The 18886-nt window shown below is 20.3% G+C and overlaps 1 protein-coding gene across 1 annotated transcript; it reads left to right on the top strand.

Annotated features, from left to right (window-relative positions):
* Positions 1–15378: 15378 nt before the first annotated feature.
* On the top strand, positions 15379–15558 carry fsdS (Fusaridione A synthetase fsdS; the record flags this gene model as incomplete). Its single annotated transcript, XM_066130770.1, has 1 exon — positions 15379–15558. One exon carries the CDS (start codon positions 15379–15381, stop codon positions 15556–15558), a length of 180 nt encoding a protein of 59 aa, XP_065986650.1.
* Positions 15559–18886: the final 3328 nt, after the last annotated feature.

Raw genomic sequence — 18886 nt, 5'->3', positions numbered from 1 at the left:
TATACTTATACTACCTAATAGCTTTATATAGCCGGCCTAACTTATAGCTTATATACTAGGTTATAATATAATATCCTCTTTCCTATAGTTTTATTCTTAAGACCTAGGCTTTATTTTATAAGTAGTTCCTTTATCTTTTTCTTTTATTAATAAGTTTCTCTTTTTTTTTATTTTTTATAATATCCTTTTAATATTATATCTAGTTATATTATTATTTCTTATACCTAAAAGTAAAAAAATCCCTTATTAAAGGTTTTTTTTACTTTATAAAATAATTATTTAACTAATTTTATTAAATTATTTAGTTATAATATTATATTATATTCCTTTTATTTTACTTATAGTTTTTATTATAAAATAATTAAGTGTTCCTTTAAGTATAAGGAATATATATAGTAAGGGTATTCTTATAATACTTTTAGTATTATAATTAGCTTATATAAGTATTTTTTTATATATTATTATTTTTTATTAATAAGTATTTTTATAATTAATTATATTATTTCTAAATTAAAATATTTAAATTAAGAGAAAAAAAGAGTAAAAAAGTAAATACTTAAGGCTTAAGCTAAGTTAAATAAAGCGCTGGCCTATTTAATATAATTATATTATTAAAAGTAATAGTTAGTTATTAAGGGTTAATAAATAACTTACTTAAGTTTATAATTACTAAATAAGTTAAAAGAGAAAAAGTATTATAAATCTAAGGCTATTATTAATATATAATTTTTAAGCGCTATTAATATATTAGATTAAAATATTATATTTAAGGATATCTTATTAAATACTACTAGTAATACTATTATAATAAGTACTAGTAATTTTTTAGATACTTTATAAGCTTTTATATATTTTTCTTATTTTTATAGCTTTTTTATTTAATAAAATATTAATATGTTTTATTTCTTATTTTTATATCTAGAATTTATTTTACTTTATATTTTATTTTATTTATAATTTTAATATTTTTTTTTATTAATATATTATTTAATACCTTTTTAAGAAGTAAAATATATATTATAAAATAATTTTTTATAGTTTTTAATAATAATAATTTATAATTATTTATTAATATTTATTTTTTAATAATAAATAGTTTTAATTTTTTATAGTTTAGTTTATTACTTAGTTATATTATTTTAATATTTTATTAGAATAAGTAAATTATATTTCTTTTCTTAAAAATTAGTTTTTTTAATTTTTTATAATTATAATATTATATTATTTTATTTTATATAAATTCTAATTTATATTATATTTTTTTATATAATTTTTTTAGTTTATTTACTTATAATATTACTTATTTTACTTATAATTTTTTATGTTATATTTAAAATACTTTAGAATTAAATTTATAATTAGTATAAGCTAGTATTTACTTTATTAATTCTAATATTAAGCTATTATAAGCTAATTATATTATAAATAACTATTTAACCTAATTATTTTATTAATAATTAATATAGTATTATAAATACTATTTAAGTGTTTAATTTAATTTTTTTATTTATTTATTTATTTATAAATAATATATAATACTTAACTTATAATTTATTTTAAGTTATACTATAAATACTTATTAAAACTTAAAAGTAAATATACTTTTTTTATCTAATATAATTTCTTTTAATAATTTATAATTACTTATTATTATTTATAAGAATATATATATAAGTTTTTTTATATTATTTACTTCTTTATATAATAAAAAGTATTTATACTTTATAAGTCTATTTATAACTATAAATATACTATTATATTTTATATTAGTTATTAGTTCTTTTAATATTAATAGCTTTATAATATAATTAAAAGCTATTAATTCCTATAGTTATATTAGTACTAATAATAATTATAATTCTTTATATAGCTTATATTATAAAGCCTTATTTTTCTTGTATTATATATATTTATTAATAACCTTTTTAACTATCTTCTTAATTCCTAAGAAATCTATTACGAACGTCACTGCACAAGACGCGGGAAGCTAGGCCGCACCGGCAAGGGTAGGCATAGCTACTAACTAATAAGGATATCAGGTCATATAATAGCTTATTAGATTATATAAATAATCTAATAAGATAGGATTATTAGGATTATTAAGTAATCTAAATAATCTAGGATTATAATAAAGAGATAAATAAGTACTTAAGGAGAGGGTATTCTTATAATCTAATAATCTAGATCTTTATTAATTAATCTAAGTAATAGTTTTATTATTAAGAGTTATACTCTTAATAGCCTTATTATAATACTACTTAAAAGCTACTTTATAGTATTTAACCTAACTTACTTCCTAAGAAATAAACTTATTATACCTTAGAATCTAAGCTATTATTATATTTTAATTAATTTTATTTAATAAGTTACCTTAAAACTTTAAGTAATAATAATTTCTAAGATATTTACTTTAAGTAAAAAAATTATTAACCTTAAGGAGATAATAAAGTACCTTTATAATAAGATTATTAAATTAAAGAAGTAGAATTAATAGCTTCTTAATTAATAAAATAATCTTTATAAAAAACTTAAGGTATAAGAAAAGAAACTTATAATAGTTTAAAATTTTATATTTATATCCTTTATTAATACTAATAATATACTAAAATTCCTTAAGCTAAAACTATATAATAGTTATAAGAGTAATATAAGAAACTTTCTTATATAAGCCTAAGCTTACCTTTAAGTTAATAAGAAAATCTATATAATACTTAAGTTATAAATTCTTTATATTAATAACCTTTTAACTAAAAAAGCTATAAAATAATAAGAGCTAACCCTTTATATATATTTTAAGTATAATATTAAAGCTAAAGTAAAAGTTATTTATATTTTCTTTAATTATAAAACCTTTAAAAAATAACTATTTATTATATTTAAAAACCCTAATAAGTATAAGAAAGCTACGTAATAGCTTACCTAACTTAAGCAGACTAGATCTATAGCTTATTATACTAGGGAGTTTAAACGCCTTATAGTAAAGCTTAATTAAAATATTAAACTAAAAATAAAAGTTTTTTATTAAGAACTTAAAGAAAAAGTAAAGGATAATATTTACTAAGAAGATTATCTAGAGTTATTTAATAACTTTATTAAAATAGTTATTAAAGTAAATAATTATTTATATAAATAATATTATAAAAAAAGTTATAAGAAGTTTAAATTTTATATTAGGTTTAATAAACCTAATAATAATAAACTATAATAAACCTTTACTATATATAAATACTATGCTAGACTTATAGAACTTAACGCTATAAATAAGAAAAAGGGGAAGACTTATTATAATTATAATAAGATTAAATACTTTATAAATAAGTACTAAGCCTCTAAGAAATAATAAAAGCTTATTATAAAAGGTAAGAAACTTTATATAATTAATTAAGAAGAATTACTTATATAAAATCTTAGTATAATAAATAATAAAAGAAATTATATATTAATAAATAATATTAATTTAAATAAAGATTAAGAATTTAAAACTTAACTAATACCTAATAACTTTTAAGAGTATTAAATACTATTATTAAAGAGTAAACCTTTACTAGAACTAATCTAAGAAGAAGTAAATTATTTAATTAAGAAAAATAAACTTAAAATTAAATATAAACTCCTTAATTAGACCTTTTATTATAATAATAATTATTATATATACCTTAGTAATAAGTAAGGTAATAAATAGTTTTTATAAGAATAAAAGGGGAAAAGAATAACCCTTATAATATAATTAAAATTATAATAAATTAATTTAAAAATATTAAATAAAAAGTTATATTATACTAAGAATAATATATATACTACTTAAATTATAGCCTTATAATATAAGAATAAAAGGAATTATATAATTATAAGTAACTTACTTAGTCTAAGTTTAATTAATATAAATAATAAATTAAGTAATTATTAAGGAAGCTTTAATAAAACGCTAAAAAATAATTACTAATAATAGCGCTTAAAGATATATGCTAAATAATAATAAGAGGAAAGGAATAATAAATTAAAAAATAATAACTATTATTATAATTAAAATTAATTTCTTAATAAAGATCTAATAAGTCTTTATATATTATAAATATTAATAATACTATATACCTTATAGTTAATATAATTATAATAGGAAGAAAAATCTAAGTAATAATTAATAATAAAGTATAAGGAAATTTTATTTTATTAAATCTTATTAATAAATTATAATTACCTTAGATACCTAAAAATAAGCCTTATTAACTTATAACTATAAAAAGAATTATAATAAAGTATAGCTATAAAGTAATTAATATAAAAATCGTAAATCTCCTTATTAATATATAAGGTATAAAATACTAGGTTATATTAAATATTATAGTAATCTTAAAACATAATATTATATTAGGGATACCCTGGTTATAAGTAAGTAATCTATAAGTTAATTAAAGAATTAACTAACTTTAATAGGATTTACTAGGATATAATTATAATACTAAGAGTAGCCTATAAAAAGCACCTTATTTAGATTATAATAGGCTTTTAAGAATATATATAATTACTAAAAAGCTAAAAGCTAAGATAATAAAAATTCCTAAGAAATACTTAAAGTATAATAAGCTATTTAATAAAAAGCTAGAAATAAAACTACTAAAGTATTTATACTAGAATTATAAAATTAGACTTTAGCCTAGTATTAAACTAATATTTAATAAGATTTATCCCTAAAACCTTAAGTAAAATAAAGCACTTAAAAAGTATTTAAAGGATATACTAAAAAAGGGATATATATAACTATTAAAGTCCTTAATAAAATACTTAATCTTATAGGTATTAAAGAAAAATAAAAAACTATAATTATATATTAATTATTAATACTTAAATAAGATTATAATTAAGAATTAATACTTATTATTACTTATAACTAAAATATAAGATAAAGTTAAGAAAACTAAATAATTTATTATACTTAACCTAAAAGGAGCTTATAATCTAATATAAATAAAAGAAAGCTATAAGTAAATAATAGTATTTTAAACTAGTAAAGAATACTATAAGTACCTAATAATACCTTTTAGACTTATTAACGTACTAGTAATATTTTAAAAGATAATTAATATAATTATATAAAAATAATTAGGGATATTTATGGTTATATATCTTAATAATATCCTTATTTATTTAAATATACTTAAGGAATATAAATAATATATTTATAAGATATTATAAACCTTATAAAATAATAAACTCTTAGTTAAGGCTTTTAAATACTAGTTTTATAAATAAATTATATACTTTTTAGGCTATATACTTATATATAAAAAAGTATAAATAAGCTTAAAAAAGATTAAAACTATTTAAGAATAGTTAATACTTATTAACCTAAAAGAAGTAAGAGAATTTATTATATTTATAAACTTTTATTAGAAGTTCTTAAGTAAATATAAAGATATTTTATAACTTTTTATTAACTTAATAAAGAAAGAAATTAGCTTTAAATAAATTAAACTTAAAGATATAGTATTCTAAAAAATAAAAGAATTAGTTATAAAAAAACTTATATTAAAAGTACTTAATTAGGATAAACCTTATAAGCTTAAAATAAATGCCTTAGATTTTATACTAGGTAAATAACTTAGATAATAAGATAATTAAGGGAGATTATACTTAATTATATTCTTTTTAAAAAAACTTTATAAACCTAAACTTAATTATAGGATTTATAATAAAGAACTTATAGCTATTATTAAGTGCTTTAAAGAATAAAAATATTATTTTATAAGAGTAAAGTATTAAATTAAGGTTTATATTAATTATAAAAATCTTATATTATTTTTAATTATAAAGGATCTAAATAAATAATAGATTAAATGGTATAAAACCCTTATAAATTATGATTTTAAGATTATATATTATAAAGGATCTAAAAATAAAAGAGTAAATATACTTAACTAAAAAAAGGATTTAAAATTAAATAAATAAATAAATAATATACCTTTATTATATATTACTAAGAATAAGAACCTTATATTAGGCACCTAAGAAGTTAATATAACCTAGTAGGTTAAGCCAGATAAAATATAGATATAATAGATTATATTATATATTAAAAATAATAATTATTTAAATAATTAGGAAATAAAAATATATTTATTTAAGGAAAATAAGACTTTCTTATATAATAAATAATAGTATATTCTTAATATACTTTAAGAGTAGCTTATTAAAGAAATATATAAATACCCCTTATATAAATATTAAGGTATAAAGAAAATAATTAATAAAATAAGAAGATTATATAACTTCTTAAAAAGTAAGAAAATAATATAAGAAGTTATTAAGAAATATAATATATATAATAAAGTAAAGGTAATATAATATATATTATATAATAAATTATAACTAATATTACTATCTAAGAGAGTATAATAAACTATTATTATAAACTTTATTATTAAACTATTAAAGTCTAAGGAACTAATAATAGGAGTTACTTATAATAATATCTTAGTTATTATTAATAAACTTATAAAATATACCTATTATATTCCTTATATAAAATCAAGTAATACTAAGAACTTAATATATATATTTTTTAAGATAATTATTATATAATATAGATTATTAATAAAGCTTATATTAAATTATAATAAATTATTTATATTAAACTTTTAAAAATACCTTATAAAAACCATAAAAGTTAAGTAAAGCTTATTTATAGTATTTTATTTATAATTAAATAAATAAATAAAAATCTTAAACCAGATACTTAAATAATATCTATAAAGCTATATTAATTACTAATAGAATAATTAAATAGAATAGCTATTACTAGCATAATAGGCTTATAATAGCTCTAAGATTAATAATATAAAGATATTATTATTTAGGGTAAATTATAGGTTTAACCTTATTATTAAGATATATATAACATAAAAAGTAAACGCGCTAGTAGCTATAATATATATAGTAATTATAATAAAAATATAAAAGCATTTATAATAAGAATAAATATTTTTATAAAACTAAATAAAGTATTATATAAATAAAAAGAGATTATTAATATTAATCCTAAAAGAGGGATATAAAGTATACCTTATTTATAAAAATATTAAAATAAAATAACCTAATAATAAACTTAATTAAAAAAAGATTAAATTATTTCTTATTAAATAAAAAATCTTAAATATTAATTATAAATTATTATTATTAAATAAAATAAGAATCCATCTTATATTTTATATATTATTATTAAAGAAAGTATTAAATAAATCTATAATTATTATAAATATTATAATAAAAAATACTAATAAATATAAAGTTAAATAGATACTTAAAGTATAAGGAAATATAAAGAATTATTATTATCTTATTAAGTAAAAGGGATATTTAAACTTTAAAAACACCTAAGAACCAGCTAAAAACCTTATAAACTACTTAACGTTACTTAAATAGTTTTATTCCTAAGAAATATATCTTAATTAATTTTATAAGCACTATTTAAAAACTTAATATTAAATTTAGTATCTAAGAAATAAACCAACATAAAATCTAAATTATTAAAAGGAGTAAGAAGAATATTAATATCCTTTTAAAGCTATTTTACTTCCTTATATTCTATATATTTTAACTCTTTAATATTATTAATATTATATATAACTATATATATTATTTTCTTAAGCTATAATTTCTTTTATTTTTATAAGTAATACACTTTAGCGCTTACCTTTTTAAGTTCTTCCTTAGTAGCTTCTAACTTAGACTTAGCTTTCTAGTATTAGGTACTAATATAATATAACTACTACGGGGTAAGAGGATTTATATTATAGTAAAACCTATTTAAATAAATATACTTATAATAACAGGACAAGTTTATATTAAATGCCTTATAATTTTAAAGGCCTTAATCTTAATAAAAGGAATAAGTAGGTATATTAACTAGATTTCTAATTATTAACTTAAGGAGGGCATTTTACTTATTTATTTTATAAGAAGGTTTATAGGATTAGATAAAAGGTCTTAAGATATAATTAGCTAATATAATAGTATATAAGGAGGATAAAGGAGGAAAAAGTTACTTAAGCCTTAGCTGGCTTATTTTAATAGCCTTAAGGATAAGACTAATAAAGGAGGGGTATTATATTATAAACATTACTATATAAAACACAGGAAGCTAGGCTATACTAGTAAGGATAGGCATAACTACTAACTAATAAGAATATTAGGTCATATAATAGCTTATTAAATCATATAAATAATTTAATAAGATAAGATCATTAGGATTATTAAGTAATTTAAATAATCTAAAACTATAATAAAAAGATAAATAAGTACTTAAAAAGGAGGTATTCCTATAATCTAATAGTTTAGATCTTTATTAATTAATTTAAGTAATAGTTTTATTATTAAGAGTTATACTCTTAATAGCCTTATTATAATACTACTTAAAAGCTACTCTGTAGTATTTAACCTAACTTACTTCCTAAGAAACAGACCTACTATGCCTTAGAACCTAAGCCACCGTTACAAAATCATATTATTATTATATTTTATCTAGTATTTTATAGATTTCTTAGTATTTATAAGCTAAATATTTATATATTTCTTTAATATATTCTTTTTATAACTTTAAAGGTATTTAGGTTTTTTTATAGTACTTTAGAATAATTCTAGGTTTTATAAAATATTCTTCTGGCATATTTATAAACTTATCTTTCTTTTTTACCTATTATTAAATTTTCTTATATACTAGGTTTTTATTTTATACCTTTAATATAATATTTAGTTATTTTTATTAAAAGTTATTATTTTTATTAATCTTAAGGAGTTATTTTATTATTATAAGTACTTTTATATTATAATTACTTTTTTAACTTAAAGTATTTACTTATTTATTTTTAGATTTTTTTTAATAAATAATTTTATAATTAAATTCTAAAAAATATTTAGCTTATTAAATTTATTATTTATTTAATTATTATATTATTATAAAATAAAAAATATTTTTATAATTAATATATATTTTAATTTTATACTTATTTTTTATAAAATAATATTTAAATTTTTTAAAAGTATTAATAATTATTAAAAAATTTTTATTATAAATAAAGTAATTAAGTTTTACTTTATAAAATTTCTTTAAATAAAATATAATAAGGTATAGTTTTTTATTATTATTTTATTATTTAACTTATATTTTTAAAGTAAAATCTAAAAAATTAGTTTTTAGTTTTATTTTTTTTTTTAAATTAAAAGTTCTTAAAATAAGTTTAAATATAATAAGTTTTTTAATTTTATTAAAGGTATATTATACTTTATTATTTTAATTTTATTACTTATTTTTTTTAGTAAGTTTATTTAAAAATATTATAATTTTATTATAGCTTTTAATAAATTTTTTATAATAATTTATAAAGCCTTTAAAGCTTTATATATCCTTAATATTTTTTAATATTAACTAGTTTTTTATTACTTTTACTTTAGATTTTTTTATTTATATTTTATTTAATTATATTATATATCTTAAAAAGTTTACTTTTTAGGTATAAAATTTACTTTTTACTAGTTTTATTAATAATTTTATATTTTATAATATTTATAATACCTTATATATATATTTTTTATAGTTTTTTAAGGTTTTTAAGAAGATTAATATATTATTTAGATATATTATTATAAAATTATTTAAATATTTTTATAATATACTATTAATTATTTATTAAAATATTATTAATATATTAATAAGCTTAAATAATATTATTAAGTATTTAAATAATTTAAACTTTATTTTAAAAGCTATTTTTTATTTATAGCCTTTTTTTATTTAAATTAAATTATATACTTTCTTTAAATTTAAAGTAATAAACTAATTTATTTTATATAATTAGTTTTATAATTTAAAGATAAGTAATAATAATATTTAATTTTTTATAGTAATTATATTTAATTATTAATAGTTTATTATTAATTATAATTTTTTATTTTTCTTTAGAATAAATATAACTAAGTATTTAGCTTTTAATATAAATACTTTAATATAGCTTTTTATTAATATTTTATTAATATACTTTTATAGTATTTTAAGTTCTTTTATATTTAAGTTATAAATCTTATAAAATATTATTAACTTTTTATTTATTAATTTAATTTAATAATTCTATTAATTATATTCTAATAATCTAGTTTTTAACTTTTTTATAAATAATTTTTTATATTTTTAATATTTTTTAGGAATATGTTTAAGTTTTTTTTTTTTATTATTAAGCTTTTATTATTTTTATTATTTTTATTTTTTTTTTCTTTTTAAGTTTTTTATTTATATTTATAAGGTTTTTTCTTAAAATAATAATAACTTTTTAGATTTTAGCTTTTATTTTCTTATTATTTATTATTATTTATATTCTGGTTTATAATATTATTAAAATTATTATAATAAATCTAATTACTTTTTTCCTTATATTTATTATTTTTATATTATTTATTTATTATTATTAGTTTTTAAATAATTTACTTAAAGGTTCTTTTTTTTTAGAATTTTATTTATAAGCTAAGTTATAATAAAATTTTATTTTTTCTTTTAAATTTTATTAATTTTATTAGCTTAAAGTTTTATTTTATTTTAATTAGCTTATTTTTTAGTTAATTAATAGGTTATTCTTTTATAATTATAAGTATTTTAATACTAGGTTATATTTTAATATATTTATAATATTAAGTTAAATTACTTTTAAATAACCTTAAATTTATACTTTAAAATAATTAGTTTCTTAGTTAATAATTCTATTATTATAAGTAAAAAGTTTTTTTTTAATATTAATTAACTTATATAATACCTTTTTATATTTTTATAATAATTAATAATAATTAATAATTTTAGGTAAAATATAATTACTTATTATATTATTATTTATAAGTATATAAATATAATATTTTATAACTTTAGTATTTAATATTATTTTATTACTTTATTTACTTTTAATTATATTAAGGGTTATTAATATTTTTTTTTTTATATTAGCTTATAGCTTTTTTATAAATAATATACCTTATTTTTTAAGTTTTTTAGAATAAATTTTTTTATAATTTATTATTTTATTTCTTAGTATTATTTTATAAGTTTTATTTTATTTTATAGGTACTTAAAGTAAAACTTATTATTAAATATTTAATATAAGTAATTATAAATTTAATTTTTTATTTTTTTATATTTTTTATATTTTAAGTTATTATAATTTATTATATATTTCTTATTATATTTAGGATTAAACTTCTATTTATTATATTACTTATTTAATTATTATTTATTATAATATATTAATTTTATAGTTTTCTTAGGGTTTTTTTATTTAAGTATATTTAATATTTATTATATTTATTTATATATTACTAGTATTTTATATTATTACTTATATTATTTCTTAGCCTTATTTACTATATATTTTAAATAATTTAATAGTAGGTATATTATATAATTTTTTATTTTATATTAAGGTAATTTAAGTAATAATTTTCTTTTATATATTAGGATTTTTCCCTTATATATATATTAATATTATTACTTATTTTTTATATATATATATAATTAGTATATATTTAATTTATATATATTTATAAAATCTATATAAGCTTAGTATTTAATAGGTATATTTAAATTAGGTTTTAAAATTATTATTTAATTATTATTAATTATTTTTATTTTTTATTTTAGGAGTTTTTATTTAAAATATAATACTTTAATTAAATATCCTTTTATCTTAATTAAAAATATATCTAGTTATACCTTAATTTAAAAGTATACCTAATATATTATAAATATATATAATACTTATATTAAATATATATACTTTATATATTTTAGTAAAAATTTAGAATTATTCTTTTTTTTTTTTAAAAATTATAATATTTAGTTTTTTATTATTATAATAATATTTATTATTAAAATAAGAATTATAAAATATTTTCTTATTAATATAAGAAAATATTATTATATAATTTATTTTTATATAATTATTAGCTTTATAAGTATTTTTTTCTTATTTTATTTATTTTTAAATACTTTTAAAATATTTAGAATTATATTATTATTATTAATATTTATATTTTTTACTTTATTTTTTAATTTATTAAAAGTAATAAAAATTTATATATTTTATTTCTTTTTATATTATTATTCCCTTTAAATTTTTTTTACTTTTACTTATTATTATACTTAATTAAGGATTTTTTAATATAAGTTTTTATTTAAATATTTTAATAATTTTAATTTATAAAATTTTTTTTATTTTATTATTATAAAAGTTTTTTTTTTATTAATTATTTATTTAGGTTTTTTTATATTAATTATTTAATTACTTATAGCTTATTTTTTATAAAGTTTATAATTTTTTTTTTTAGTTTTTTTAGTTTTTTTAAAAATTATTTTTTTTTTATTTATTACTTATATAAATATAATAATTATTATTATAATAAAAAATCTAATTAAGGTTTTTATATTTTACTTTTAATTTAATAACTTTAATTTTTTATTAATTAATAAAATTAAGTTATTTTTTACTTTTTTTTAGTATTAGCTTTTATTTTTTCTTAGGTTTTTTATATTTATTAATAAAATATCTTAGTTTTTTATAATTCTAATATTTTTTTTCCTTTTTATTATTTTTCTTAGTAATATTAAGCTTTATTTATTTAAAGTTAAAAATATAATTATAAATAATAAGTTTATTATATTTTTTATATTAAATAGCTTAATAACTTTTTTTTAATAAGGTTTTAGGTTTTTTTACCTTATTTCTTTTATATATATTACTAATATTATTTATTATTAATTTATATTATTATAATAATATAATTTAATAGGTTATTTAGTTTATTTTTTTTATAAAGTTTATTCTTAACTTTTTCTTTAAGTTTTTTATAAAAAGCTAATATAAAAGGTTTATTCTTTTAATTAAGCTAAAATATAAATTATTAAAAGTAAATAATATAATTAAATATTAATCTCTTTTATTTAAGCTTATTAATATAATACTTAATAGCTTTAATTTTATTAATTATTTTAAAAACTTTCTTAATAGCTTTTTTAAACTTATTATAACTTTTAAAAATAATATTAATTTTTTTTTTATAATTATTTTTTTTTTATTAAGGTAGTTTTTTATAATAAGTTTAAATTATATAAATATTACTTTTATTATATATCTTTTTATATATAATATCTTAATAAAAAATTCTTTTATTTTAATTAAAAATTATTAATAATAAGCCTTAAATTAAATAAAAAATCCTTAAAGTATACCTAAGAATTTATTATATAATCTTAATACTTTAGGTTTAAGAATTTCTTTTAAGTTTTTTTTAATTATAATAATAATTATAGCTTATTTTTATTATTTTTTTTTTATTTATTAGACTTATTCTTAGAGGTATATAATTTTAATAAGTATTTTATAAGTAAAAATAATTATTAGTTCTTTTTAGGTTTTATTTAATTTAAATATAATAATAATTTTATATAGTATTATATTAATAATTATTAGGTATTACTTAAAGTAATATAATAATAATTTAAATAAAAGCTTTTAATATATAATAACTAAGATTTTTAAGAGATAAACTAATTATAATTTATATTAATAAAGCTATTAAAGTAGTTAATCTAAGTAGTTAGGTATTATATTAGTAATAAATTATAAATTATAACTAAATAATTAAAGTTAAAGAGTTATAAATAAAACTTATTTAATATAATAATTTATATTAAAAGCTAAGAAACTAGAAGTTATTTATAAAGTAAATTTAAGGGTTTTTATATATTATAATTATTAATTATTATAGAGGTAAGTATTCTTAATACTTACTTCTAAATACTAGTAAGTATTATATATACTTACTTATAATAACTAAGTATTCTTCTTATTAGTCCTGTTATACTAACTAATATTTTATAGCCTGTTATACTTGTGCTGCCTAGCAGCTTTATACAGCCGGCCTAACCTGCAGCCTACATGCTAGGTTATAACAATTATAATATTTTCTTTTAAATTATTATTATAATTATAATTTTATTTATATAAATTATAATTATAATTTTATTTATATAAATTATAATTATAATTTTATTTATATAAATTATAATTCTTTTTTATAATTTAAATATAATAATTACTTTAACTATTAATTTATTATTTGCCTTATTTATCCTATTTTATAGCTTATATAGCCGGCCTAACTTATAGCTTGCTTCTTGTATATAACTGGGTTGTAATAGTAAGGCTTTTAGCAATAATATTATAAGGCTTTTAGCAATAATATTGTGAGGTTTTTGGCGATAATAATAATAATAATAACGATAGTAATAATAATAAATAATTTCTATAGCTATTTAGGCGCTAAAAATTGATTATATTATGCCTCCCTTAACCACCTTATATTGTATTACTAACAGCTTTAATAGTATTGTGTTAAAAATTGGGAAAATTGGCCAAAGTCCACTTGTGGAGCGATATATGTTTAAATCCCTACTGTGGGTTGGTGGTGATTGTATCTATGCGGACTTTTCCCCAAGATAGCGCCGCAGTTCTGGATCACACCCTAAGTGGCTAGCCCACTTAGTTGCCAACGGGGATCTTTAACCTTAAGGTTGTATTATATTATGTCTAGAAGAACCTAGTACGACTATAAAGTGCCTATTTATTTAAATATTTTCTTTAATTAAAAGACTTATTTATTATAATATACTAGTTTGTCTTAGATTACTTTTAAAAGAGAGAAGAAACTCTCTGTTTTTAGAGGGTAGGCTACTAAGGATATAAATTTATTGGTTGAATTCAAAGTCTCAACTTGGTATATTGGTCAAGCTTTTTGTGACGACGGCTGGCTTCATATGACTGGATACCAAAAATGTGTTAAATAGACTTGTAGAAAGTCATAATATAGGACAATACTCCCGCCCTAACTTATTAAAAATGTGTACTAGGACGTCTTCAGTCGCCAAAGTGCAAACTACCCAAATTCACAACCGGACTTCCTAGCAAAGAATTTTCAATAATTCTGCTTATAGCACAGCCTTACTCATATAACAAACCATACATACAATCACTTATAGACAGTGTTCAACACGGCTCCTCTGGAAACAAGCCCATTGCTATTATTGGAAGCGCCTGTCGGTTTTCAGGGTCTCTTGATACACCTTCGAAGCTCTGGGAGGTCCTGAAAGAACCAAAGGAGCTACTGACCAAGATCCCGAGGAACAGGTTCAACATTGATGCGTTCTATCACCCTAGTGGATTGCATCATAGTACCTCAAACGTTACAGAATCGTACATGCTGGCCGACGATCCGCGGCTTTTTAATCCGGCATTGTTTAATATTAAGCCCATAGAGGCCCATTGCGTTGACCCATAATAATGACTGCTCATGGAGGTCGTCTATGAATCTCTTGAAGCTGCCGGACTGCCTTTAGAGTCCCTTGTCGGGTCGCAGACGGGAGTCTACGTGGGCCTGATGTGTGCTGACTTTGCCAACCATTTGCAGCGCGACGTCGACGCGACGCCAATATACATGGGGGACCGGCACCGCTCGAAGCATAATCTCTAATCGAATATCTGTGACAAGGGCTCAGAAAGAGGGCTTAGAGCAATTTTAGCTCAATTCAACTAATAACAGTCTTTGGTATTAAAGGTCCTTGGTTTTCCTTAAGGCCTTAAGGGATTAAAGCTATCTATTTATATAAGAAGTTAGTAAGAACTTTTAGCTTTAAGTTTTATAATTATAGCCTTTATATAACCTGCGATTTCTATGTAATACCAGCTTCCCCTTTTTCTAGCTTGCTTTTAAGCTGTTATTTAAGTTAGAATATTAATATTTATAATATTAATAATATTAATAACGTTGATAATATTAAAGGTAACAGCGACGATAACAGTGACGGTATCGGTAACGGTGTTGGTGACGATAATGACGGTAACCTTTAGGACCTTTTGGCCTGGGCCTCTGTCTTTCAACGATGATAATAATAATGTTAATAGTAATAGCAACGGTAACGGTAACAGTGTCGGTGACGGTATTAGTGACGATAATGTCGGTGACGATGATATTGATAACGGTGACCTTCAGGACCTTTCTAGGCCTGGGCTTTTATCTTTTAATAATGTTAATAACAGTAACGTTACAGGACCTTTCTAGGCTTTAATTTTTGTCTTTTAATAATATTAATATTAATAATATTAATAATAGTAACTTTTAGGACCTTTTAGCCTAGGCTTTTATTAATTAATAATACAAGCTTTTTTTAGATAAAGCTTTTATTATTAGTTATATTCTTTTTAACCTAAAAAAAGCTTTATAAAATAAAAGGGTTTTTTTTAATAAAAAACTATTATTTATAATAAAAGCTTAAAAAAAAAGCTTAAAGTAATAGCTTAATTTATTTAATAATAGTTTTTAATATTAAAAGTTCTTAGTTTTCCTTAAAGCCTTAAAAGACTAAAAATATTTATTTATATAAAAAGTTAGTGAGGACTTTCTGCCCTAGGTCTCGTAACTGTAGCCCTTGTGTAACCAGCGATTTCCGTGTAACACACTTGAACCTTGAGACGGCGATGTGGCCACTTCTTGATTAACAAGGACACAGGAGGAATATTATTTTCCTGCGACGTCTTCTCTGTTTCTTCCATTAAGCGGCGCCAATTTCAGCCGAGGATAGGCAACATGCTCATTGGCATTCTGAGGGCTTGGTCCTGCCAAAACCGAACAGTGAAACACAGAGGCAATAGTTCCCGCTCCTCCTCAAAATCATGCCATCGGCCCTGATTTTCGTCGGCCAACTCTACTCGCCACGCCACAACCGTCTCAATGACGTGCGAAGAGACTATTCTGGGTGGTCGGAGCATCAGGGCGGGCATTGTATGTACGCATAAGTGGCTGGAGTGGCCATCAGACTTGTTAGTTATGTGGCTGTGTACCACGGTGTGTCCCTAAAATACCAACATGGACCGACAGTGGCCTTTTTTTAGTGAGCTCATCTCAATTGGCTGGCTACGCTGCTCAGCCTTCCACTCCCTCTTCCTCTTCCGGTGATCATACTTTTACGTAGTGCTTCTTTAATATGGGTACACTCTTCCTGGCCTGATTCACGTCTAGCAGCTTGGCTCCATGTCTTTAGTCAGGCCCCATTTGCTCTATCCATTTGTTGATTCTGGTAATTCTCGGGTGAGTGCGACATTGCCGTTCCAGCAGCCGCCTAATAGTGTTGGGCTAAAAAGAGCAAAAGTGCAGGTCTACTGAAATCTTTCCAGCCGCTCTAATAATAGCCTAGTTATATTCTACGCGACAAATGGTACTTCGTATATTGCCCCCAAGACGTCAAAGCTCGCCATATTGGAGTCAAACGGTCACATGCTCAAGGAGAAAAATACAATGCCGGGTTAGCGTTGATCCTTGGAAATGTACTTTTGTTCTGAAACAGTGGGCTAGCAGTGAGGAGCAGTTCTGGTTTGGTGAATATCATGGTGCACAGCGAATCGATTTTATTGGAGGCCTGCGGGGTCGAAATAGGGACCGGCTCTAGATACATAAATTGAAGTGACGCTGAGTATCCCAAACTCCGCGGCTACAAAACAGAATTACAAAAGGGTTGTTTTTCGGGACTATTGTCTCGTAGCCTATCAATTCAATATGAGTCAATATTGCCTAGATGCACTTTTCCGTGGGGTAACTTAAGTACCTACTAGGTAAGGGAGTTATCCTGTAGAGGATAGGTTAAATTTAGCCCAAGGCTGTGTTATACATTACTCGTGCCACCTCGAAAGCTCACTCACAGACCAATGCGCCACTGGTTGGTAACAGTGCGTTCCTGGTTTACCCCTGCAAGGCAGGCACCCCTGCTCCCATCTCACCCGTGCGTCTGCCAAACCAAATGCTGACTCCCTACGCTCTCCTCTCGTCTTCTCTATTCCTGTTTTTCCTCTCTCTGTTCCTTCTTCTCGGCTTTCCTACGTGGAGGCAACTTCTTGACAATGTCGTTAAGCCTGGCTCCTCTTTTATCTACTTCGTAGTGAGTGGCTAACGTTATACAATCCATGCCATGTACGTGGTGTGGCTCTGCAGGCGACAAAATAACTCTGGCAAAATATAGGGTCATATAAGCTGTCTGCCCAAATATGTAGGTGGAAAGTATGTGAATATTTCTGGAGTTCATATGGTGGCACAATGGTGGCACAATTGTTGAAAGTTGATATTGCGCTGTTACAGCGCTCGGACTGCCTGGAAAACCCTCTAGCGAGTTGGTTCAACTACTAGTCCCTATGTTGTTTACTATCAAGAAGTAGAAGAAAGAAGGAGTCTAAATACGCTGTGGCATTATGAAGGCGCCTTACATCTTGTCAATACGCTTCCATATAAGGTTCTAGAATCAACTTGCCATCGGGAGTTGGGGATAGGTGGCACAGCGTTCAAGAGGCTTGGCCCGTTACAACTCAGTCTACGAATTTGGTTGCAGATATACAACCGCAGCCTCAGGTCAAAGTTCATATCCAGCTTATGGAACCTCTTCACCTGTGTCAACGTCGTCGTCAGCAAAAGCTACCCCGCTGCCCTTGCCAAGCCATGATTCATTTGGTCGCTTTAATACTTTCAACGCCCATTCGGTTCCTACATTCAGAAATAAACCCGAAAATAGGCGTTCTAGTTCCGCCGACATTGCTGGAATGGACAACACATCTACGGCCTAGACTTTCGAGTAACGCCTCTTCGACGTTTTCGTAGCTGCAAATGCCATTACAGAAGAAGGGGACAGTGTACGGTTAAGACCTAGGGCATTAAGAGTCTCTAACGGCACGCTGTCAAGCTGCGAAAGCACATCAAAAGGTTGAGAAGCCATTGTGTTAGTTTATTTGTAACGGTTCTAATGGGTTTTAATGCGTCT

The sequence above is a fragment of the Metarhizium brunneum genome, chromosome 3, assembly GCF_013426205.1.
Source record: "Metarhizium brunneum chromosome 3, complete sequence".
Classification (NCBI taxonomy): domain Eukaryota; kingdom Fungi; phylum Ascomycota; class Sordariomycetes; order Hypocreales; family Clavicipitaceae; genus Metarhizium; species Metarhizium brunneum.
Note: the sequence above shows the minus strand (reverse complement) of the source record. Positions and strands in the feature narration are given on the sequence as shown.